Source organism: Callionymus lyra, chromosome 3 (genome assembly GCF_982586985.1).
Source record: "Callionymus lyra chromosome 3, fCalLyr1.hap1.1, whole genome shotgun sequence".
Taxonomy (NCBI): domain Eukaryota; kingdom Metazoa; phylum Chordata; class Actinopteri; order Syngnathiformes; family Callionymidae; genus Callionymus; species Callionymus lyra.
This window is the reverse complement of record NC_141820.1, coordinates 4,908,372-4,927,666: the sequence shown is the minus strand read 5'-3', so window position 1 is coordinate 4,927,666 and position 19,295 is coordinate 4,908,372. Positions and strand designations below refer to the sequence as shown.

The 19,295-nt window shown below is 42.8% G+C and overlaps 1 protein-coding gene across 1 annotated transcript in view; it reads left to right on the top strand.

The window, feature by feature from the left end:
* Positions 1–19,295, top strand: part of tmtc1 (transmembrane O-mannosyltransferase targeting cadherins 1) — a 110,729-nt gene that overhangs the window by 19,660 nt on the left and 71,774 nt on the right. Inside the window, exons 3-4 of the mRNA XM_087786206.1 lie at positions 15,075–15,148; positions 16,676–16,852. Coding sequence (XP_087642332.1) covers positions 15,075–15,148; positions 16,676–16,852 — 251 coding nt within the window. The remainder of the gene's footprint in view (positions 1–15,074; positions 15,149–16,675; positions 16,853–19,295) is intronic.

The window sequence follows — 19,295 nt, the reverse complement described above, 5'->3', positions numbered from 1 at the left end:
TAGTGTCAGACTTGATGTCCTTCAGCCTGACATACTGTGGTCGATCAGTAAGATAGTCCGTAATCCAGGAGACCAGACCAGGGTCCACATGCATCTTAGTCAGTTTGTCCTGCAGCAGAGTGGGTTGGATAGTGTTGAAGGCACTAGAAAAGTCCAGGAACAGGATTCTCACTGAACCGCTTCCTTTATCCAAGTGGGAGTAGGTCCGATGCAGGAGGTGAAGGATGGCATCTTCCACACCAACTGCTGGCTGGTAGGCAAACTGCAGGGGGTCTTGCGCGTGCTGGACTTGTGGCGTGAGATGTTTGAGGACCAGCCGCTCCAGTGTCTTCATCAGCTGCGAAGTCAGTGCCACCGGTCTGTAATCGTTCAGCACACTCGGTCGGATCTTTTTAGGGACTGGAACGATACAGGAAGTCTTCCACAGAGTTGGTACTTTCCCCAGCCGTAGACTGAGGTTGAAGACATGCTGGAGTGGCTCAGCTAGTTCAGCAGCGCAGGTCTTTAGCAGTCGAGCAGACACCTTATCAGGACCAGCAGCCTTCCCTGGACGAATCCTCCGAAGTACATCCTGTACCTGGAGTGAGGTGAAGCTGGGAAGTGGTTCTGTGGAGCTGGGGGGGGCACAAGAAGGTGGGGCAGGTCCTGAGGCGGGCAGCAGTGAGGGTGAGGTGACCTGCTCAAACCTGTTGAAAAAGTTGTTCAGTCCATTTGCCTCATCCACCGTGTCCACTGCAGTCAGAGAGGCCTTGGTCTTGTGTCCAGTGATGGTTTTAACACCATCCCAGACCTCTCTTATTTCTTCTCGGCTCAGCTTCTCCTCCAACCTCCTCCTGTAGGTGTCCTTTGCCTCCTTCAAGCATCGCTTCACCTCCTGCTGAGCTGACCTCATGGCGTCCCTGTCTCTGCTCCTGAATGCCACTTTCTTCCTGTTAAGGACATCCTTGACCTCCTTTGTTACCCACGGTTTATTACTAGAACGGCTCAGAATTCTCGCCTCAGAATTTTAAGGATCGGGGAAATGTGAGTTCTCCTACCAGAGCGGCTCAGAATTCTCGCTTCAGAGTTTTAAGGATCTGGGAAATGTGAGTCCTCCTACTAGAGCGGCTCAGAATTCTCACTGCAGAGTTTTAAGGATCTGGGAAATGTGAGTCCTCCTACTAGAGCGGCTCAGAATTCTCACTGCAGAGTTTTAAGGATCTGGGAAATGTGAGTCCTCCTACCAGAGCGGCTCAGAATTCTCACTGCAGAGTTTTAAGGATCTGGGAAATGTGAGTCCTCCTACTAGAGCGGCTCAGAATTCTCACTGCAGAGTTTTAAGGATCTGGGAAATGTGAGTCCTCCTACCAGAGCGGCTCAGAATTCTCTCTTCAGAGTTTTAAGGATCTGGGAAATGTGAGTCCTCCTACCAGAGCGGCTCAGAATTCTCGCTGCAGAATTTTAAGGATCGGGAAATGTGAGTCCTCCTACCAGAGCTGCTCAGAATTCTCGCTGCAGAGTTTTAAGGATCTGGGAAATGTGAGTTCTCCTACCAGAGCGGCTCAGAATTCTCGCTGCAGAATTTTAAGGATCGGGAAAATGTGAGTCCTCCTACCAGAGCGGCTCAGAATTCTCGCTGCAGAATTTTAAGGATCGGGAAAATGTGAGTTCTCCTACTAGAGCGGGTAAAGAAGGCCTTAACTCCAGCTTTCTCACAATATAATGAAAAGTAGTCGCCACTGAATTTAATCTTTAAATGTGTTCAGTTCAGTGTGGCCTGTTCAAAAAAGGAAACCATGAATAATGTGATGCTGTTTTAACGAGGAGAGAAAATAATCGTTTCTATAGATACATTAAAACCTCAAGTGAAGCAAAAAAACCTTGAAACACTTTTTGTGTTTTTGTGTCGCCGCAGACCTTGGAGTTTAACTATGTTTGATGTTGACTGACTTTTATTTATTCCTTCTCTTCTCTTCTCTTCTTTATGACGACTAGAGTGTGATTGTGTTCACGAGCCGAATGTCACTCATTATTATTGTGTCCAATAGAAGAACTCTAGTCGGTCGTTTGAGTTCGTTGGATTTTATGATGCTTTGTCTCCCTTTTTTCACATTAAATAACATTTTAATATCCGACAATAAAACAGTTCAAACATTTTTCAAATGAAAAACATGGTCATAACTTCACCCGCTTTTCAACTAGTCTTCGAAATTGACTATTTTATTATTATTGAAACATTTTTCTCACTTCACGTCACAATCAACACTTTCCGAAAACAGTGTGTTTTCCCACTCCCTCCCAGTGAACTCATCGCTGTAGCTTCTGTAGCGATCAACACATTTTTAACCACAAACGTATCAGAAACAGTTTCAGGGCTTATTGCACCGAAGCTAGAATTAAATGGTTTATTTGAAGGAACATCTGCAGAACTAACCATGTAAAGTCTCAAACTCAAACTGGTCGGAGGTCACCAGAGGTCAAGAGGTCAATTCTCGTGGAGGCTTTGCTGCAGAAGTTTTTTCTTTGACTACCGTATTTTCCGGACTATAGTACTCCGGAGTACAAGTATCTCCAGCCATAAAATGCATAATAAAGAAGTAAAAACATATATAAGTCGCACTGGAGTATAAGTCGCATTTTTGGGGGAAATTGATTTGATAAAATCCAAGAACAGACATGTGATCTTAAAAGACAAGTTAAAATAAAACTAGAGGCAACAACAGAATAACGTTACGTTACATGAAGTGAGAACCTGGTATGTTAACATAACATATGAAGAGTTATTCAGAGAACTATATCATAAATAACTAACTAGTTTACCAAACCATCCGTGTAACTCCAAATAACTCTTCATCCTCGTGTCACTTTTAAACAACTAACTAACTCCGGAGGTAGAAGATGCTTCCTCTTCTACGTGGAAATGATCAACACAGGCCTAGAGCGCCCTCTGGTGGTTTAGTGTGAAAATAACATGTGAAATGATATAATAATGTGTTAATAATTTCACATATAAGTCGCTCCAGAGTATAAGTCGCAAACAAACTATGAAAAAAACTGCCTCTTATAGTCCGGAGAATACGGTAATTTAATTAATATTTTATCGTGTCAACTGTGATTTGGGTCATTTTTCATAATTGTTCATTTTATTTTGTGTTTTTTACATCTTGACTATATAATCGAAGCCATTTAAACGATTGCATTTGATGATCTTAATTCTTAAGCGTCTTAAAAAGAAAGGACAGCTTTGCCTCATAAACGTGGGTTCTGAGGTTCACTCAGACATGAATGTTTCAGATGTTCTTCAAACTCCTCCACAAACGTGTCCACTTGTTATTCCGAGCAGGCGTCGCCGTCTCTTATCGGCAGGAAGAGCGAAGCGTAAGAATCCATCCAGGAAAAGGAAGATGATTCTGCGGCGCCGACGGATGACAAAGAGACGTTCGAGGCGTCCTGCTGGATATCGTAACGGAGACGAGCCGAGAGGGCGAGGGAGGGCGAGGGAGGGCGAGGGAGGGCGAGGGAGGGCGAGGGAGGGCGAGGGAGGGCGAGGACTCGTGGAAAGACGGGTAGAGAAGAGAAGGAACGTTGGATCTGGTCAAAGGAGGGTTGATGGAGGAACAGGAGGAGGGGGTTCAAGACTGTCCCCCCTACAGCAGTCGAGTCTGAGGACATGTGAGGACAGAAGGTGGAGGACGAGGAACGGGAGAAGATGGAGGGATGAGAGAGTCAGACGTGAGATCTTAAGAAGAGAGTTTGAATCCCTGTCCAATCTGCTGGACGTCGGTCAAACTGTCACTGGACAGACCAGGAGTCCATGACATCCATGTATCAAAGTCAGAAGATCAGAGTCACGTAGACTGAGGTAGAACAAGATGTTGAGCTGGAGTCCTGATCCATCATCCCTCCATTCATCTGTCCGTCCATCCATCCATCCATCCATCCATCCATCCATCCATCCATCCATCCATCCATCCATCCATCCATCCATCCATCCATCCATCCATCCATCCATCCATCCATCCATCCATCCATCCATCCATCCATCCATCCATCCATCCATCCATCCATCCATCCATCCATCCATCCATCCATCCATCCATCCATCCATCCATCCATCCATCCATCCATCCATCCATCCATCCATCCATCCATCCATCCATCCATCCATCCATCCATCCATCCATCCATCCATCCATCTATCCATCCCCTTTCGTCTGTGCGCGACCTCTTGTCCATTAATCTGTCCGTCCATCCATCCATCTTCCCATCATCTGTCCATCTGTCCTACCATCCATTCATCCATCCGTCCTACCATCCATCATTCCGTCAGGCTATTCATCCATTCATTCATCCGTCCATCCCTCTGTCCGTTCCTCCCTTTGTCCATCCATCCGTCTTACCATTCATCCATCCATTCTTCCATTCATCTCTCCATCCATCCAGTTTTCCCTCCAGCTTTCTGTCTGTCTGTCTGCCCCTCCGTCCATCACTCTGTTCGTCCATCCATCCATCTTTCCGTTGTATGCCCCTCTATCCACCTGTCCATCTGTACCTCCATCTGTCTATCCATCCATCCATCCATCTATCTATCTTCTACCTCTCTCCGACGTGTCCTGGGTCTTCCCCATGTACTGCCAGTCGGACGCCTCCTGATTCAGGCGTCCATGAGTCACTCTTAGATAAACCTGACCTGGCTTCTCTGGAGGTTGAGCTTTGAGTCTCCTCTGGATGACGGAGCTCTTGTCTCCAAGAGAAGGTCCAGACTGAGAAAAGTCCTTTTGTTCGCTCGTATACACCGTTTTTTTAATAGGGTTGTAGGAACATGGATGGACTAGTGAAGGGAGAGTCTGGTCTTTTGGCTCATGATGGACCTCACGGTGAAGGTCGATGGTCTTGGTCGCTGAAAATGTAGCAGCTTTGCATCATTGAACTGTGTTGTTAGTGTAGTTACTAAAAGTGAGACGTAGAAGTAAGTAAGTAAGTAAGTAAGTAAGTAATATTTATTTATATAGCGCTTTTCCAGACCAGGGTCACAAAGCGCTTAAACAATCAAAACAATACTCAAAAAAGTACATACTTTAAAGATCAAGATAATACTGAGAACAACACAGGAGTTCCAGAAAATCAAGGAAAAGCCTGAACAAATAGAAACGTCTTAAGATGTTTCTTAAAGGAGTCAGTAGATCATCAAGAGCAAAGAGTGTGTCAGAGATATTTGTTGTACAAAAACATATCGAAAAACGACGTCGTTCATGAGGTCACAGGAAGTTGGGGATAAAGAATGAAGTCGGAGCGTCTTCTCCGCTCGGAAAAATACACATAGATGGAGTTTTTTTTAATAATAGTTTTTAACGGCTGCTATAATCCATCCAGTCGTTTCGTCACGTTGCCTCATCTCACCTTCTCTGCGTCACTCTTGCTCTCGAGCTGCGAATAAAGGAAGGATCTGGAACAGGTTTTGTGTGTGTGTGTGTGTGTGTGTGTGTGTGTGTGTGTGTGTGTGTGTGTGTGCGTGTCTCAGATAGTGTTTTTTTGTGCGTCTACGATGACTTTCCTGGCAGTGTGTCGCCGCTTCCTCCCGTGAAGAAGAAAGCGTCTCCTGTTTCAAGGCTGAGAATCCCATCATGCATCTGCTCCACAGGCGGGTCGTGTGCGACGACACGTGAACCACGACAGAAGTCCTCTGGGTCATGAAGGTCTGGGTGTGTTTGACTGGCTCTAACACATCCACCCTCCTGCTGGAGGTTCTGCTCGCCAGCTGCAGTCCGGCTCAGATTCCTCCGGAGTTATGTAATTGGCTGGAATTGGAGGGAAAACCAGGGGAAGAGGAGTTTGATTTCTCTTCGTCTCTTTGTTCGCCGAGACCGTGAGGAGGCTTTAGTTTCACGTAGAGTCTCGATGACACCTGGAGACTCAACGCTCGGGTGTGTTTGTGATCACAGCAAGAATACACGGTAACATTATGACCACCTTCTAAACTGCGTGGAGTCCACGGACTCCTTCAAGAAACATCTTAACTGTTTTGACCACAGCTAAAGGAAGAATGATTATTTCAACGCTTCGGTGTCGACATGATGGTATAAAAATATCTCTTCTAACGCTCAGTCTCGCGGGACTTGCATCGGTTTCCCGCCAAACTGAGCGACATCAGAGAGGAGCCGCCGGCGCGTCGCGATATCACCAAATCAATCATAAATTCTTGTACACGCACACATAACACTTTATAAATGACGCTAACAACTTAGCTTGTTAGCATACGGTGAAGACACACACATAACACTTTATAAATGACGCTAACAACTTAGCTCGTTAGCATATGGTGAAGACGCACACATAACACTTTATAAATGACGCTAACAACTTAGCTCGTTAGCATACGGTGAAGACGCACACATAACACTTTGTAAATGACGCTAACAACTTAGCTCGTTAGCATACGGTGAAGACGCACACATAACACTTTATATATGACGCTAACAACTTAGCTCGTTAGCATACGGTGAAGACGGACAGGTTTGTTTGGAAGTTCACGATCTTCTAAGAAAACAACTGAGACGAGATGAAAAGTTCTTACAATATGTTGCTTTAACAAAGGAGGTTGAAAGAGACGAGTGACTGGATCACTAGTGTTTGACTAGATCAGAAGTTAGTATTACTTCACTGGATCACTAGTGTTTGACTAGATCATAAGTTAGTATTACTTCACTGGATCACTAGTGTTTGACTAGATCATAAGTTAGTATTACTTCACTGGATCACTAGTGTTTGACTAGATCATAAGTTAGTATTACTTCACTGGATCACTAGTGTTTGACTAGATCATAAGTTAGTATTACTTCACTGGATCACTAGTGTTTGACTAGATCATAAGTTAGTATTACTTCACTGGATCACTAGTGTTTGACTAGATCATAAGTTAGTATTACTTCACTGGATCACTAGTGTTTGACTAGATCACAAGTTAGTATTACTTCACTGGATCACTAGTGTTTGACTAGATCACAAGTTAGTATTACTTCACTGGATCACTAGTGTTTGACTAGATCACAAGTTAGTATTACTTCACTGGATCACTAGTGTTTGACTAGATCATAAGTTAGTATTACTTCACTGGATCACTAGTGTTTGACTAGATCACAAGTTAGTATTACTTCACTGGATCACTAGTGTTTGACTAGATCACAAGTTAGTATTACTTCACTGGATCACTAGTGTTTGACTAGATCACAAGTTAGTATTACTTCACTGGATCACTAGTGTTTGACTAGATAACAAGTTAGTATTAGTTCACTGGATCACTAGTTTTTGACTAGATCACAAGTAAGTATTACTTCACTGGATCACTAATGTTTGACTAGATCACAAGTTAGTATTACTTCACTGGATCACTAGTGTTTGACTAGATCACAAGTTAGTATTACTTCACTGGATCACTAGTGTTTGACTAGATCACAAGTTAGTATTACTTCACTGGATCACTAGTGTTTGACTAGATCACAAGTTAGTATTACTTCACTGGATCACTACTGTGTGACTAGATCACAAGTTAGTATTACTTCCGTCGCCATAGCAACCGAGCCTAATAAGCTGCACAGTTCACAGACGGACGGAGACGTAAACAACAACGAGACATAGAAGTACAAATTGACAACTTTACAGAACGTGACACTGATTGGTCGAAGAGTGTATTTAAGAAATAATTGATTCAATAAAAATAAATTATATTATTTATATATGCGTATCACTCGTGCCAATATCATGATATCGATATGTCTTAGATATATCGTGCAGTCCCAACTAAAATGTTTTTTTCACGATACTTGTTTTTCAATTCAAACTACTATCTGTGTTCAACCAACAATGAAAATACGACACCAAGTCCCCATAAAGCTGTAGAACTGAACACGTATGTATGATCCTGAGAAACCCGGGTTCTAAAAACCAAAGTACGCTCTTCTCTCTCAGGATCACTTCATGTACAGTGAAATATCAACTGCTTTGTACTTGATTTCATGATGTATTTGAAGCACAGCCGAGGAAAAGCCTTGTCATACTTTTTATTTGTGTTTGCACCGACACACACACATGTTGTCAGAAGGTAAGAAGAGTCTTCACAGCCTGATGTTTTATTCATGGCCTTGTTTTCATCCTCCGCCCACAATCATCCTTTCATCTACGGAACTATCCCTCCATCATCCTTCGCTTCCTTCTCCTTTCATCCTCCAGCTTTCAAGTATTTTCTGATTACTCGGCGTCATCCTGGAGCAACAGGAAGTCCTGGAACAAAACGCTGACTCGTGAGTCCTCAGCGAAGCCGTTCATTAACATAAAAGCGGTTTCTTCCGCTGGAAGTTTCCTTGAAGACGGTCGTGTGGATTTAAACTCCGACAACACATGGTTCCATGAGATCCTTTCATCGTCCTCACATCAGAGCAGGTGCTGAGGACGTTCAGCAAACACCAGAGTAAACGCTTGGGTTTGTGAGTCGGAGAGAAACTCAAGTGTTTCAGCTTCAGATCTCAGTGGGAGACTTTAATGTCTCACTTAGTGCATCAGGTCCAGACACGTCATGGTTTGAAGGGGATTAAGTTCAACCTGTGTGTTCATTAAATCAATATAACAAATATAACAATTATTATCCTTCACCCTCATGTTGTCTCGGGGTCAAAGTGACCCAATGGCCCAAAGAACAAACATGTATGTGGTATCCCTTGTGTTGTCTCTGGGTGAAGGTGACCCCAAGGCCTGAAAGCAAATGGGTTCTATAAATATATATGCAGTGGTGGAGGTCGTTCACTTTGACCCAGAGACAACACAAGGGATACTACAAACACATTTGTTTTCAGGCCTTCCGGTCACTTTGACCCAGAGACAACACAAGGGATACTACAAGCGCATTTGTTTTTGGGCATTCGGGTCGCCTTGACCCTGAGACAACACAATGGATACCACAAACACGTTTGTTTTCGGGCCTTCGGGTCACTTTGACCCAGAGACAACACAAGGAATACCACAAACATATTTGTTATGGGGCCTTTGGGTCGTGGACTGCTGGATAGTTTGTAAATATCTTTGAGGTTTTCATCTTAAGATGAAACCAAAGCTGTGTTTTGTGTCTGACGTTCCTCTGAGGATCTCAAACTCATCTTCACGAAACAACAACAAGGCAAGATGAGATGTTCTTCATGTTCAGCTGCTGAGAACATCTTCATGTTCAGCTGATGAGAACATCTTCATGTTCAGCTGATGAGAACATCTTCATGTTCAGCTGCTGAGAACATCTTCATGTGCAGCTGATGAGAACATCTTCATGTGCAGCTGATGAGAACATCTTCATGTTCAGCTGATGAGAACATCTTCATGTTCAGCTGATGAGAACATCTTCATGTTCAGCTGATGAGAACATCTTCATGTTCAGCTGCTGAGAACATCTTCATGTTCAGCTGATGAGAACATCTTCATGTTCAGCTGCTGAGAACATCTTCATGTGCAGCTGATGAGAACATCTTCATGTGCAGCTGATGAGAACATCTTCATGTTCAGCTGCTGAGAACATCTTCATGTGCAGCTGATGAGAACATCTTCATGTGCAGCTGATGAGAACATCTTCATGTTCAGCTGATGAGAACATCTTCATGTTCAGCTGATGAGAACATCTTCATGTGCAGCTGATGAGAACATCTTCATGTGCAGCTGATGAGAACATCTTCATGTTCAGCTGCTGAGAACATCTTCATGTGCAGCTGATGAGAACATCTTCATGTTCAGCTGCTGAGAACATCTTCATGTGCAGCTGATGAGAACATCTTCATGTTCAGCTGATGAGAACATCTTCATGTTCAGCTGATGAGAACATCTTCATGTTCAGCTGATGAGAACATCTTCATGTTCAGCTGCTGAGAACATCTTCATGTGCAGCTGATGAGAACATCTTCATGTGCAGCTGATGAGAACATCTTCATGTTCAGCTGCTGAGAACATCTTCATGTGCAGCTGATGAGAACATCTTCATGTGCAGCTGATGAGAACATCTTCATGTTCAGCTGATGAGAACATCTTCATGTTCAGCTGATGAGAACATCTTCATGTGCAGCTGATGAGAACATCTTCATGTGCAGCTGATGAGAACATCTTCATGTTCAGCTGCTGAGAACATCTTCATGTGCAGCTGATGAGAACATCTTCATGTTCAGCTGCTGAGAACATCTTCATGTGCAGCTGATGAGAACATCTTCATGTTCAGCTGATGAGAACATCTTCATGTTCAGCTGCTGAGAACATCTTCATGTGCAGCTGATGAGAACATCTTCATGTTCAGCTGCTGAGAACATCTTCATGTGCAGCTGCTGAGAACATCTTCATGTGCAGCTGCTGAGAACATCTTCATGTTCAGCTGCTGAGAACATCTTCATGTTCAGCTGATGAGAACATCTTCATGTGCAGCTGATGAGAACATCTTCATGTGCAGCTGCTGAGAACATCTTCATGTGCAGCTGCTGAGAACATCTTCATGTGCAGCTGCTGAGAACATCTTCATGTTCAGCTGATGAGAACATCTTCATGTTCAGCTGCTGAGAACATCTTCATGTGCAGCTGATGAGAACATCTTCATGTTCAGCTGCTGAGAACATCTTCATGTTCAGCTGATGAGAACATCTTCATGTGCAGCTGATGAGAACATCTTCATGTGCAGCTGCTGAGAACATCTTCATGTGCAGCTGATGAGAACATCTTCATGTGCAGCTGCTGAGAACATCTTCATGTTCAGCTGCTGAGAACATCTTCATGTGCAGCTGCTGAGAACATCTTCATGTGCAGCTGCTGAGAACATCTTCATGTGCAGCTGCTGAGAACATCTTCATGTGCAGCTGCTGAGAACATCTTCATGTTCAGCTGCTGAGAACATCTTCATGTGCAGCTGCTGAGAACATCTTCATGTTCAGCTGATGAGAACATCTTCATGTGCAGCTGATGAGAACATCTTCATGTGCAGCTGATGAGAACATCTTCATGTGCAGCTGCTTAGAACATCTTCATGTGCAGCTGATGAGAACATCTTCATGTTCAGCTGCTGAGAACATCTTCATGTGCAGCTGCTGAGAACATCTTCATGTTCAGCTGCTGAGAACATCTTCATGTTCAGCTGCTGAGAACATCTTCGTGTTCAGCTGCTGAGAACATCTTCATGTTCAGCTGCTGAGAACATCTTCATGTTCAGCTGCTGAGAACATCTTCGTGTTCAGCTGCTGAGAACATCTTCATGTTCAGCTGCTGAGAACATCTTCATGTTCAGCTGCTGAGAACATCTTCGTGTTCAGCTGCTGAGAACATCTTCATGTTCAGCTGCTGAGAACATCTTCGTGTTCAGCTGCTGAGAACATCTTCATGTTCAGCTGCTGAGAACATCTTCGTGTTCAGCTGCTGAGAACATCTTCATGTTCAGCTGCTGAGAACATCTTCATGTTCAGCTGCTGAGAACATCTTCATGTGCAGCTGCTGAGAACATCTTCATGTTCAGCTGCTGAGAACATCTTCGTGTTCAGCTGCTGAGAACATCTTCGTGTTCAGCTGCTGAGAACATCTTCATGTTCAGCTGCTGAGAACATCTTCATGTTCAGCTGCTGAGAACATCTTCATGTTCAGCTGCTGAGAACATCTTCATGTTCAGCTGCTGAGAACATCTTCGTGTTCAGCTGCTGAGAACATCTTCATGTTCAGCTGCTGAGAACATCTTCATGTGCAGCTGCTGAGAACATCTTCATGTGCAGCTGCTGAGAACATCTTCATGTTCAGCTGCTGAGAACATCTTCATGTTCAGCTGCTGAGAACATCTTCATGTGCAGCTGCTGAGAACATCTTCATGTTCAGCTGCTGAGAACATCTTCATGTTCAGCTGCTGAGAACATCTTCATGTTCAGCTGCTGAGAACATCTTCATGTTCAGCTGCTGAGAACATCTTCATGTTCAGCTGCTGAGAACATCTTCATGTTCAGCTGCTGAGAACATCTTCATGTTCAGCTGCTGAGAACATCTTCATGTTCAGCTGCTGAGAACATCTTCATGTTCAGCTGCTGAGAACATCTTCATGTTCAGCTGCTGAGAACATCTTCATGTTCAGCTGCTGAGAACATCTTCGTGTTCAGCTGCTGAGAACATCTTCATGTTCAGCTGCTGAGAACATCTTCATGTTCAGCTGCTGAGAACATCTTCGTGTTCAGCTGCTGAGAACATCTTCGTGTTCAGCTGCTGAGAACATCTTCGTGTTCAGCTGCTGAGAACATCTTCATGTTCAGCTGCTGAGAACATCTTCGTGTTCAGCTGCTGAGAACATCTTCATGTTCAGCTGCTGAGAACATCTTCATGTTCAGCTGCTGAGAACATCTTCGTGTTCAGCTGCTGAGAACATCTTCATGTTCAGCTGCTGAGAACATCTTCATGTGCAGCTGCTGAGAACATCTTCATGTTCAGCTGCTGAGAACATCTTCATGTTCAGCTGCTGAGCACATCTTCATGTTCAGCTGCTGAGAACATCTTCGTGTTCAGCTGCTGAGAACATCTTCATGTTCAGCTGCTGAGAACATCTTCATGTTCAGCTGCTGAGAACATCTTCATGTTCAGCTGCTGAGAACATCTTCGTGTTCAGCTGCTGAGAACATCTTCATGTTCAGCTGCTGAGAACATCTTCATGTTCAGCTGCTGAGAACATCTTCATGTTCAGCTGCTGAGAACATCTTCATGTTCAGCTGCTGAGAACATCTTCATGTGCAGCTGCTGAGAACATCTTCATGTTCAGCTGCTGAGAACATCTTCATGTTCAGCTGCTGAGAACATCTTCATGTGCAGCTGCTGAGAACATCTTCATGTTCAGCTGCTGAGAACATCTTCATGTTCAGCTGCTGAGAACATCTTCATGTGCAGCTGCTGAGAACATCTTCATGTGCAGCTGCTGAGAACATCTTCATGTGCAGCTGCTGAGAACATCTTCATGTTCAGCTGCTGAGAACATCTTCATGTGCAGCTGCTGAGAACATCTTCATGTGCAGCTGATGAGAACATCTTCATGTTCAGCTGCTGAGAACATCTTCATGTTCAGCTGCTGAGAACATCTTCATGTTCAGCTGCTGAGAACATCTTCATGTTCAGCTGCTGAGAACATCTTCATGTTCAGCTGCTGAGAACATCTTCATGTTCAGCTGCTGAGAACATCTTCATGTTCAGCTGCTGAGAACATCTTCATGTGCAGCTGATGAGAACATCTTCATGTTCAGCTGCTGAGAACATCTTCATGTTCAGCTGCTGAGAACATCTTCATGTTCAGCTGCTGAGAACATCTTCATGTTGAACTGATACCAGATTCACTGGAGTATCACCATATATTTGATTATATTTCACTGGGAAGTTATTAAACGACAATGAATCCAAATATTTGCTTTCATGTCATATTTTATTTACAATTAACGTGCACTTATTCACGATGGCTGCTCAATTTTGTGTTGCAGTTTAACTTCTGGCCTCTAGATGGCAGCAGTCGTTACGTCCTCCGCAGCTAAAGGAAGAATGTCTACAGTTGACTGTATTAGTAGGAGTACGTACCGACTGCTGCCATCTACAGGCCGGAAGTTTAATTGCAACACAGAAATATGCAAATACAGTCAACTGTATCCTCTCGTCCTCAGTCATCATTCTTTCTTTAGCTGTGGAGGATGTAACAACTGCTGCCATCTAGAGGCCGGAAGTTTAATTGCAACACAGAAATGAACAAACGCTGCAAATATATAAGTTTTAATGTATTACGAAAAATCGTTTTATTTCATTTAATACAAACTCAATGGAGATATGAACCATAAATAAAAACTAATGTGATTTGAAAGCAAACAAATAAAAATCAATTCAGTTCAGTTGAATTTTGACCAAAAGGCTATGATTTGATTCTTACCATATACTTTACTTAAGTGATGTAAAGACACAAAACCATAGTGTCCCGGGTCTGCCCTGAGGCCTCCCCCCAGTGTCACCAGTCTGGCAACACGTCCTGCAAAAGTGTCCGATCCACAACAGCGATTCAGAAGATCTGGACCACTTTACTCTGCAGGTTCTGATGAATTTATCTTGTCCTTCAACCAATCACGTCGAAAGATAATCCCTTCTTCATATCACGACCATCAATCAAACGACTTTAATCCTGAATGTTTCCTTTCATTTGTCCTTGACTTTTACGGACGGCATCAAAAAAACTTTTTTCTCTCCTCTGGTCCAGAAGTTCAGGAACCATCAGTAGATTCTGATCCACAGACCTCAGAGCCCGAGCTGGGGTGTAAGTCTGGATCAGATCACTGATGGAAGGTCTGACCATTAATAGATCTGAAAGTAAGAACCAGAATTTTAAAATGATCCTGAAAGAAACTGGCAGCCAGTGAAGAGTTTGAAGGAGAAATGTGAGTTCTTCTACTAGAGCAGTCAGTGAAGAGTTTGAAGGAGAAATGTGAGTTCTTCTACTAGAGCAGCCAGTGAAGAGTTTGAAGGAGAAATGTGAGTTCTTCTACTAGAGCAGCCAGTGAAGAGTTTGAAGGAGAAATGTGAGTTCTTCTACTAGAGCAGCCAGTGAAGAGTTTGAAGGAGAAATGTGAGTTCTTCTACTAGAGCAGCCAGTGAAGAGTTTGAAGGAGAAATGTGAGTTCTTCTACTAGAGCAGCCAGTGAAGAGTTTGAAGGAGAAATGTGAGTTCTTCTACTAGAGCAGCCAGTGAAGAGTTTGAAGGAGAAATGTGAGTTCTTCTACTAGAGCAGCCAGTGAAGAGTTTGAAGGAGAAATGTGAGTTCTTCTACTAGAGCAGCCAGTGAAGAGTTTGAAGGAGAAATGTGAGTTCTTCTACTAGAGCAGCCAGTGAAGAGTTTGAAGGAGAAATGTGAGTTCTTCTACTAGAGCGGCTCAGAATTCTGGCTGCAGAGTTTTGTATGAACTGCAGGCGAGACACATCCTTCTGGTTTAGACACTAAATATACTGTAACAATAGTGTAAACGACACAAACGCATCATAAGATCCACATCATGTTGTGACATCATGTTGTGTTTCTAAACATTCCTGTGTGTCGCAGGTCTCTGGGATTGTGGGTCGAGCCGACGTCTTGGCGTGTTTGCTGTTCCTGCTCACGTTCCTGACCTACATCAGGTAAGACCTCCTCTCACCAGCAGAACTGGTTGTTGGTCTTCTGTCAATGATGTTGGGTTTTTGTGTTGATGGAGAACATGAGGGGATGTTGTGTAACCTTTGAAAGTTTTGTTGAAGAAAAATGGTTTAAATTAGACTAAAATAATAGTGTAATAATAATAATATGATTTATTACAATTTCTTCACGACTGAAAAACTATTTTTTTTAATTGAAAAAAAAGAATTTTATCTAAAAAAAAAGCATAAAATAGTAAAATATGTGCACTAGTGAGTTTTTTTATTTATTTATTTTTACATTAAAATCAAATTTATTGATTTTTATATTATTTTGTTTATTTAAACGATGTTAACTTTAAATCAAAATTTAAACAAATGTATTAATTTAAAAAAAAATATCTTTACAATTATAAAGCAATTATCAAGCATAAAAACTGACAAAAATTCAAAATATAATTTATAATTTTCTATTAAAAAAATGAAATAGTAAAATATGTGCACCAGTGAATATTTGTAGTTTTTTTTAATATCAAATTCAAATGTATAATATAATAATAGTAATAATAATAATAATAATAATAATAATAATAATAATAATAATAATATTATATTATTTCATTTACTTTTAATATGTTTAACTTTAAATCAAAGTTTCAACAAATGTAATTTATTTAAAAATATATTTTTCTTTTCATTTAGTTTCAAGCATAAAAGTACAAAATAAAGAAATAGATTTTATTAAAAAAAACATATAAAATATTAAAAAACTACAAAACTTCAATGGTTCACATATTTGACTGTGAAATTCAAAAGGATTACTTATGCATTTAAATTTGAACAATTAAGATGTTCAATAAAAGTAAAATAATCCAAACATTTATTTTCAAGCATAAAAAATTCAAAATAAAGCGAAAAGGTGAAAAGACACAAATCAAATAAGATGTAAACGTCAAAACTCAATGAAAACTAACTTTGACTAGTTAGGCTTTTATGTCGTAACATAACTAATGAAACACAAATATTATGAAATTAAATCAATCAGCGACTTTTTGACGTCCAGATGTTTGTGGGTCTTGACGTCCAGATGTTTGTGGGTCTTGATGTCCAGATGTTTGTGGGTCCAGATGTTTGTGGGTCCTGACGTCCAGATGTTTGTGGGTCCTGACGTCCAGATGTTTGTGGGTCTTGATGTCCAGATGTTTGTGGGTCCAGATGTTTGTGGGTCCTGACATCCAGATGTTTGTGGGTCTTGACGTCCAGATATTTGTGGGTCTTGATGTCCAGATGTTTGTGGGTCCAGATGTTTGTGGGTCCTGACGTCCAGATGTTTGTGGGTCCTGACGTCCAGATGTTTGTGGGTCCTGACGTCCAGATGTTTGTGTGTCCTAACGTCCAGATGTTTGTGGGTCCTGACGTCCAGATGTTTGTGTGTCCTAACGTCCAGATGTTTGTGGGTCCTGACGTCCAGATGTTTGTGTGTCCTAACGTCCAGATGTGTGTGGGTCCTGACGTCCAGATGTTTGTCTCCAGGAGTGTCGGTGCTTCGTCCTCCCAGGATCATCTTCCTCCAACAGTGTCTTCAGCGTCTCTGCTCGTCTCTCTGCTCGTGGGCACGTGTGCGATGCTGGTGAAGGAAACTGGAGTCACTGTGTTCGGAGTCTGTGTTCTGTATGACGCCCTGGTGCTGTGTCGCACACCCTTGCTCTAGTAAGAACACACACACACACACACACACACACACACACACACACACACACACACGCACGGACACACGCACGGACACACATGCACACGCACGCACACACACGGACACGGACACACACACACGCACGCACACACACGGACACACACACCTCGACACACACACACACGCACGCACAGACACACACACACACACGGACACACGCACGGACACACGCACGGACACACACACACACACACACACACACACACACACACACGGACACACGCACACACACACACGGACACACGCACGGACACACACACACGGACACACACACACGGACACACACACACACACGGACACACACACACACACGCACGGACACATGCACACGCACGCACAAACACGGACACACATGCACACACACACACACAGACACACACACATACACACATGCACACACACATCAATAAAGTTTTATCTTACCTTACCTTACACACACACGGACACATGCACAGAAAAAGTAAGACACATAGTAACACACAAACAGAAACACACATACACTAAAACACACAAAGAAGTAGACAAAGGTCAATAGTATATTCCAATAGAGACACATAAACACACACAGATACTGACTCACACAGATACAAACACACACACAGATACAGACACACACAGATACAAACACACACACAGATACAGAGACACACACAGATACAGACACACACAGATACAGACACACACACAGACACACACACACAGGTATTGACACACAGATACAGACACACACAGATACACACAGACACACACACACAGGTACTGACACACACACACAGACACAGACACACACACAGCTACAGACACACACACACAGGTACTGACAAACACACACAGATACTGACACACACACACAGGTACTGACACACACACACAGATACTGACACACACAGGTTCTGACACACACACACAGGTACTGACACACACACACAGATACTGACACACACAGGTACTGACACACACACACAGGTACTGACACACACACACAGGTACTGACACACACACAGATACAGACACACACAGGTACTGACACACACACACAGGTACTGACACACACACACAGGTACTGACACACACACAGATACAGACACACACAGGTACTGACACACACACACAGGTACTGACACACACACAGATACAGACACACACAGGTACTGACACACACACACAGGTACTGACACACACACACAGATACATACACACACAGGTACTGACACACACACACAGGTACTGACACACACACACAGATACAGACACACACAGGTACTGACACACACACACAGGTACTGACACACACACACAGATACAGACACACACAGGTACTGACACACACACACAGGTACTGACACACACACACAGATACAGACACACACAGGTACTGACACACACACACAGGTACTGACACACACACAGGTACAGACACACACAGGTACTGACACACACACACAGGTACTGACACACACACACAGACACAGACACACACAGGTACTGACACACACACACAGGTACTGACACACACACACAGATACAGACACACACAGGTACTGACACACACACACAGGTACTGACACACACACAGATACAGACACACACAGTAGCTGCTCTGGTGTTAAAAATGTACTGAGTCAGCCGTTTTAAACATGAAGATAAAACCAATAAACTGTATTTCGAGGATCGTTAGTGAATCTCTTGAAACAACATCATCCTGTGAGTGAGACTCGTGTGGATCCAGCAGCTCATCTTATCCTCCATCAAACTGGTGTCTGTAGCGTCTACTGACCGTCCTTCGTCCTCTCGTGTCCTACAAGCTGGACCTGATGATGCAGGACAGACCTGTGGACTGTGAGCCTCCTAACGGAGCGTGTCGGGTTCATCCAATCACAGCAGCCGATCCTCGGAGAACAAGAGTTTGTTCAGCTCAGAAATAAATGAAGGAAGAGAAGAAGCACTGAAGTCATGTGACATCTGCACACGGTTCAAGTCAGTGAAGATATTGAATCATCGTCACGATCAATACTTTCCTGTGACGAATGTTTAGTTACTTTACTCTCAGTTTCATGTTTGATGTTGTTGATCTTTATTGAGTGATTTAATATTATTGTGATAAACTTTCATAATAGTTCATTGATTTATGAGTCAGAATCCACTTATCAAACCTGAAGGACTTGTTATGGGTAGAAATACTAACATATAATAGTAGTAATATACAATTAGTAGAATATAATAAGTAAAAATACTTTATTCAACTAATTTATTTATTTTTGTTCTAGCAGTTACGACTAGTTAGTGGAGTATCAAGTACTGGACAATACTACACATATATCCTAGTTACTACACTATCACTATATATCACTGTAAATCATATCCTTGTATCATGATATCTATGTATGTATAGTGATAGTGTAG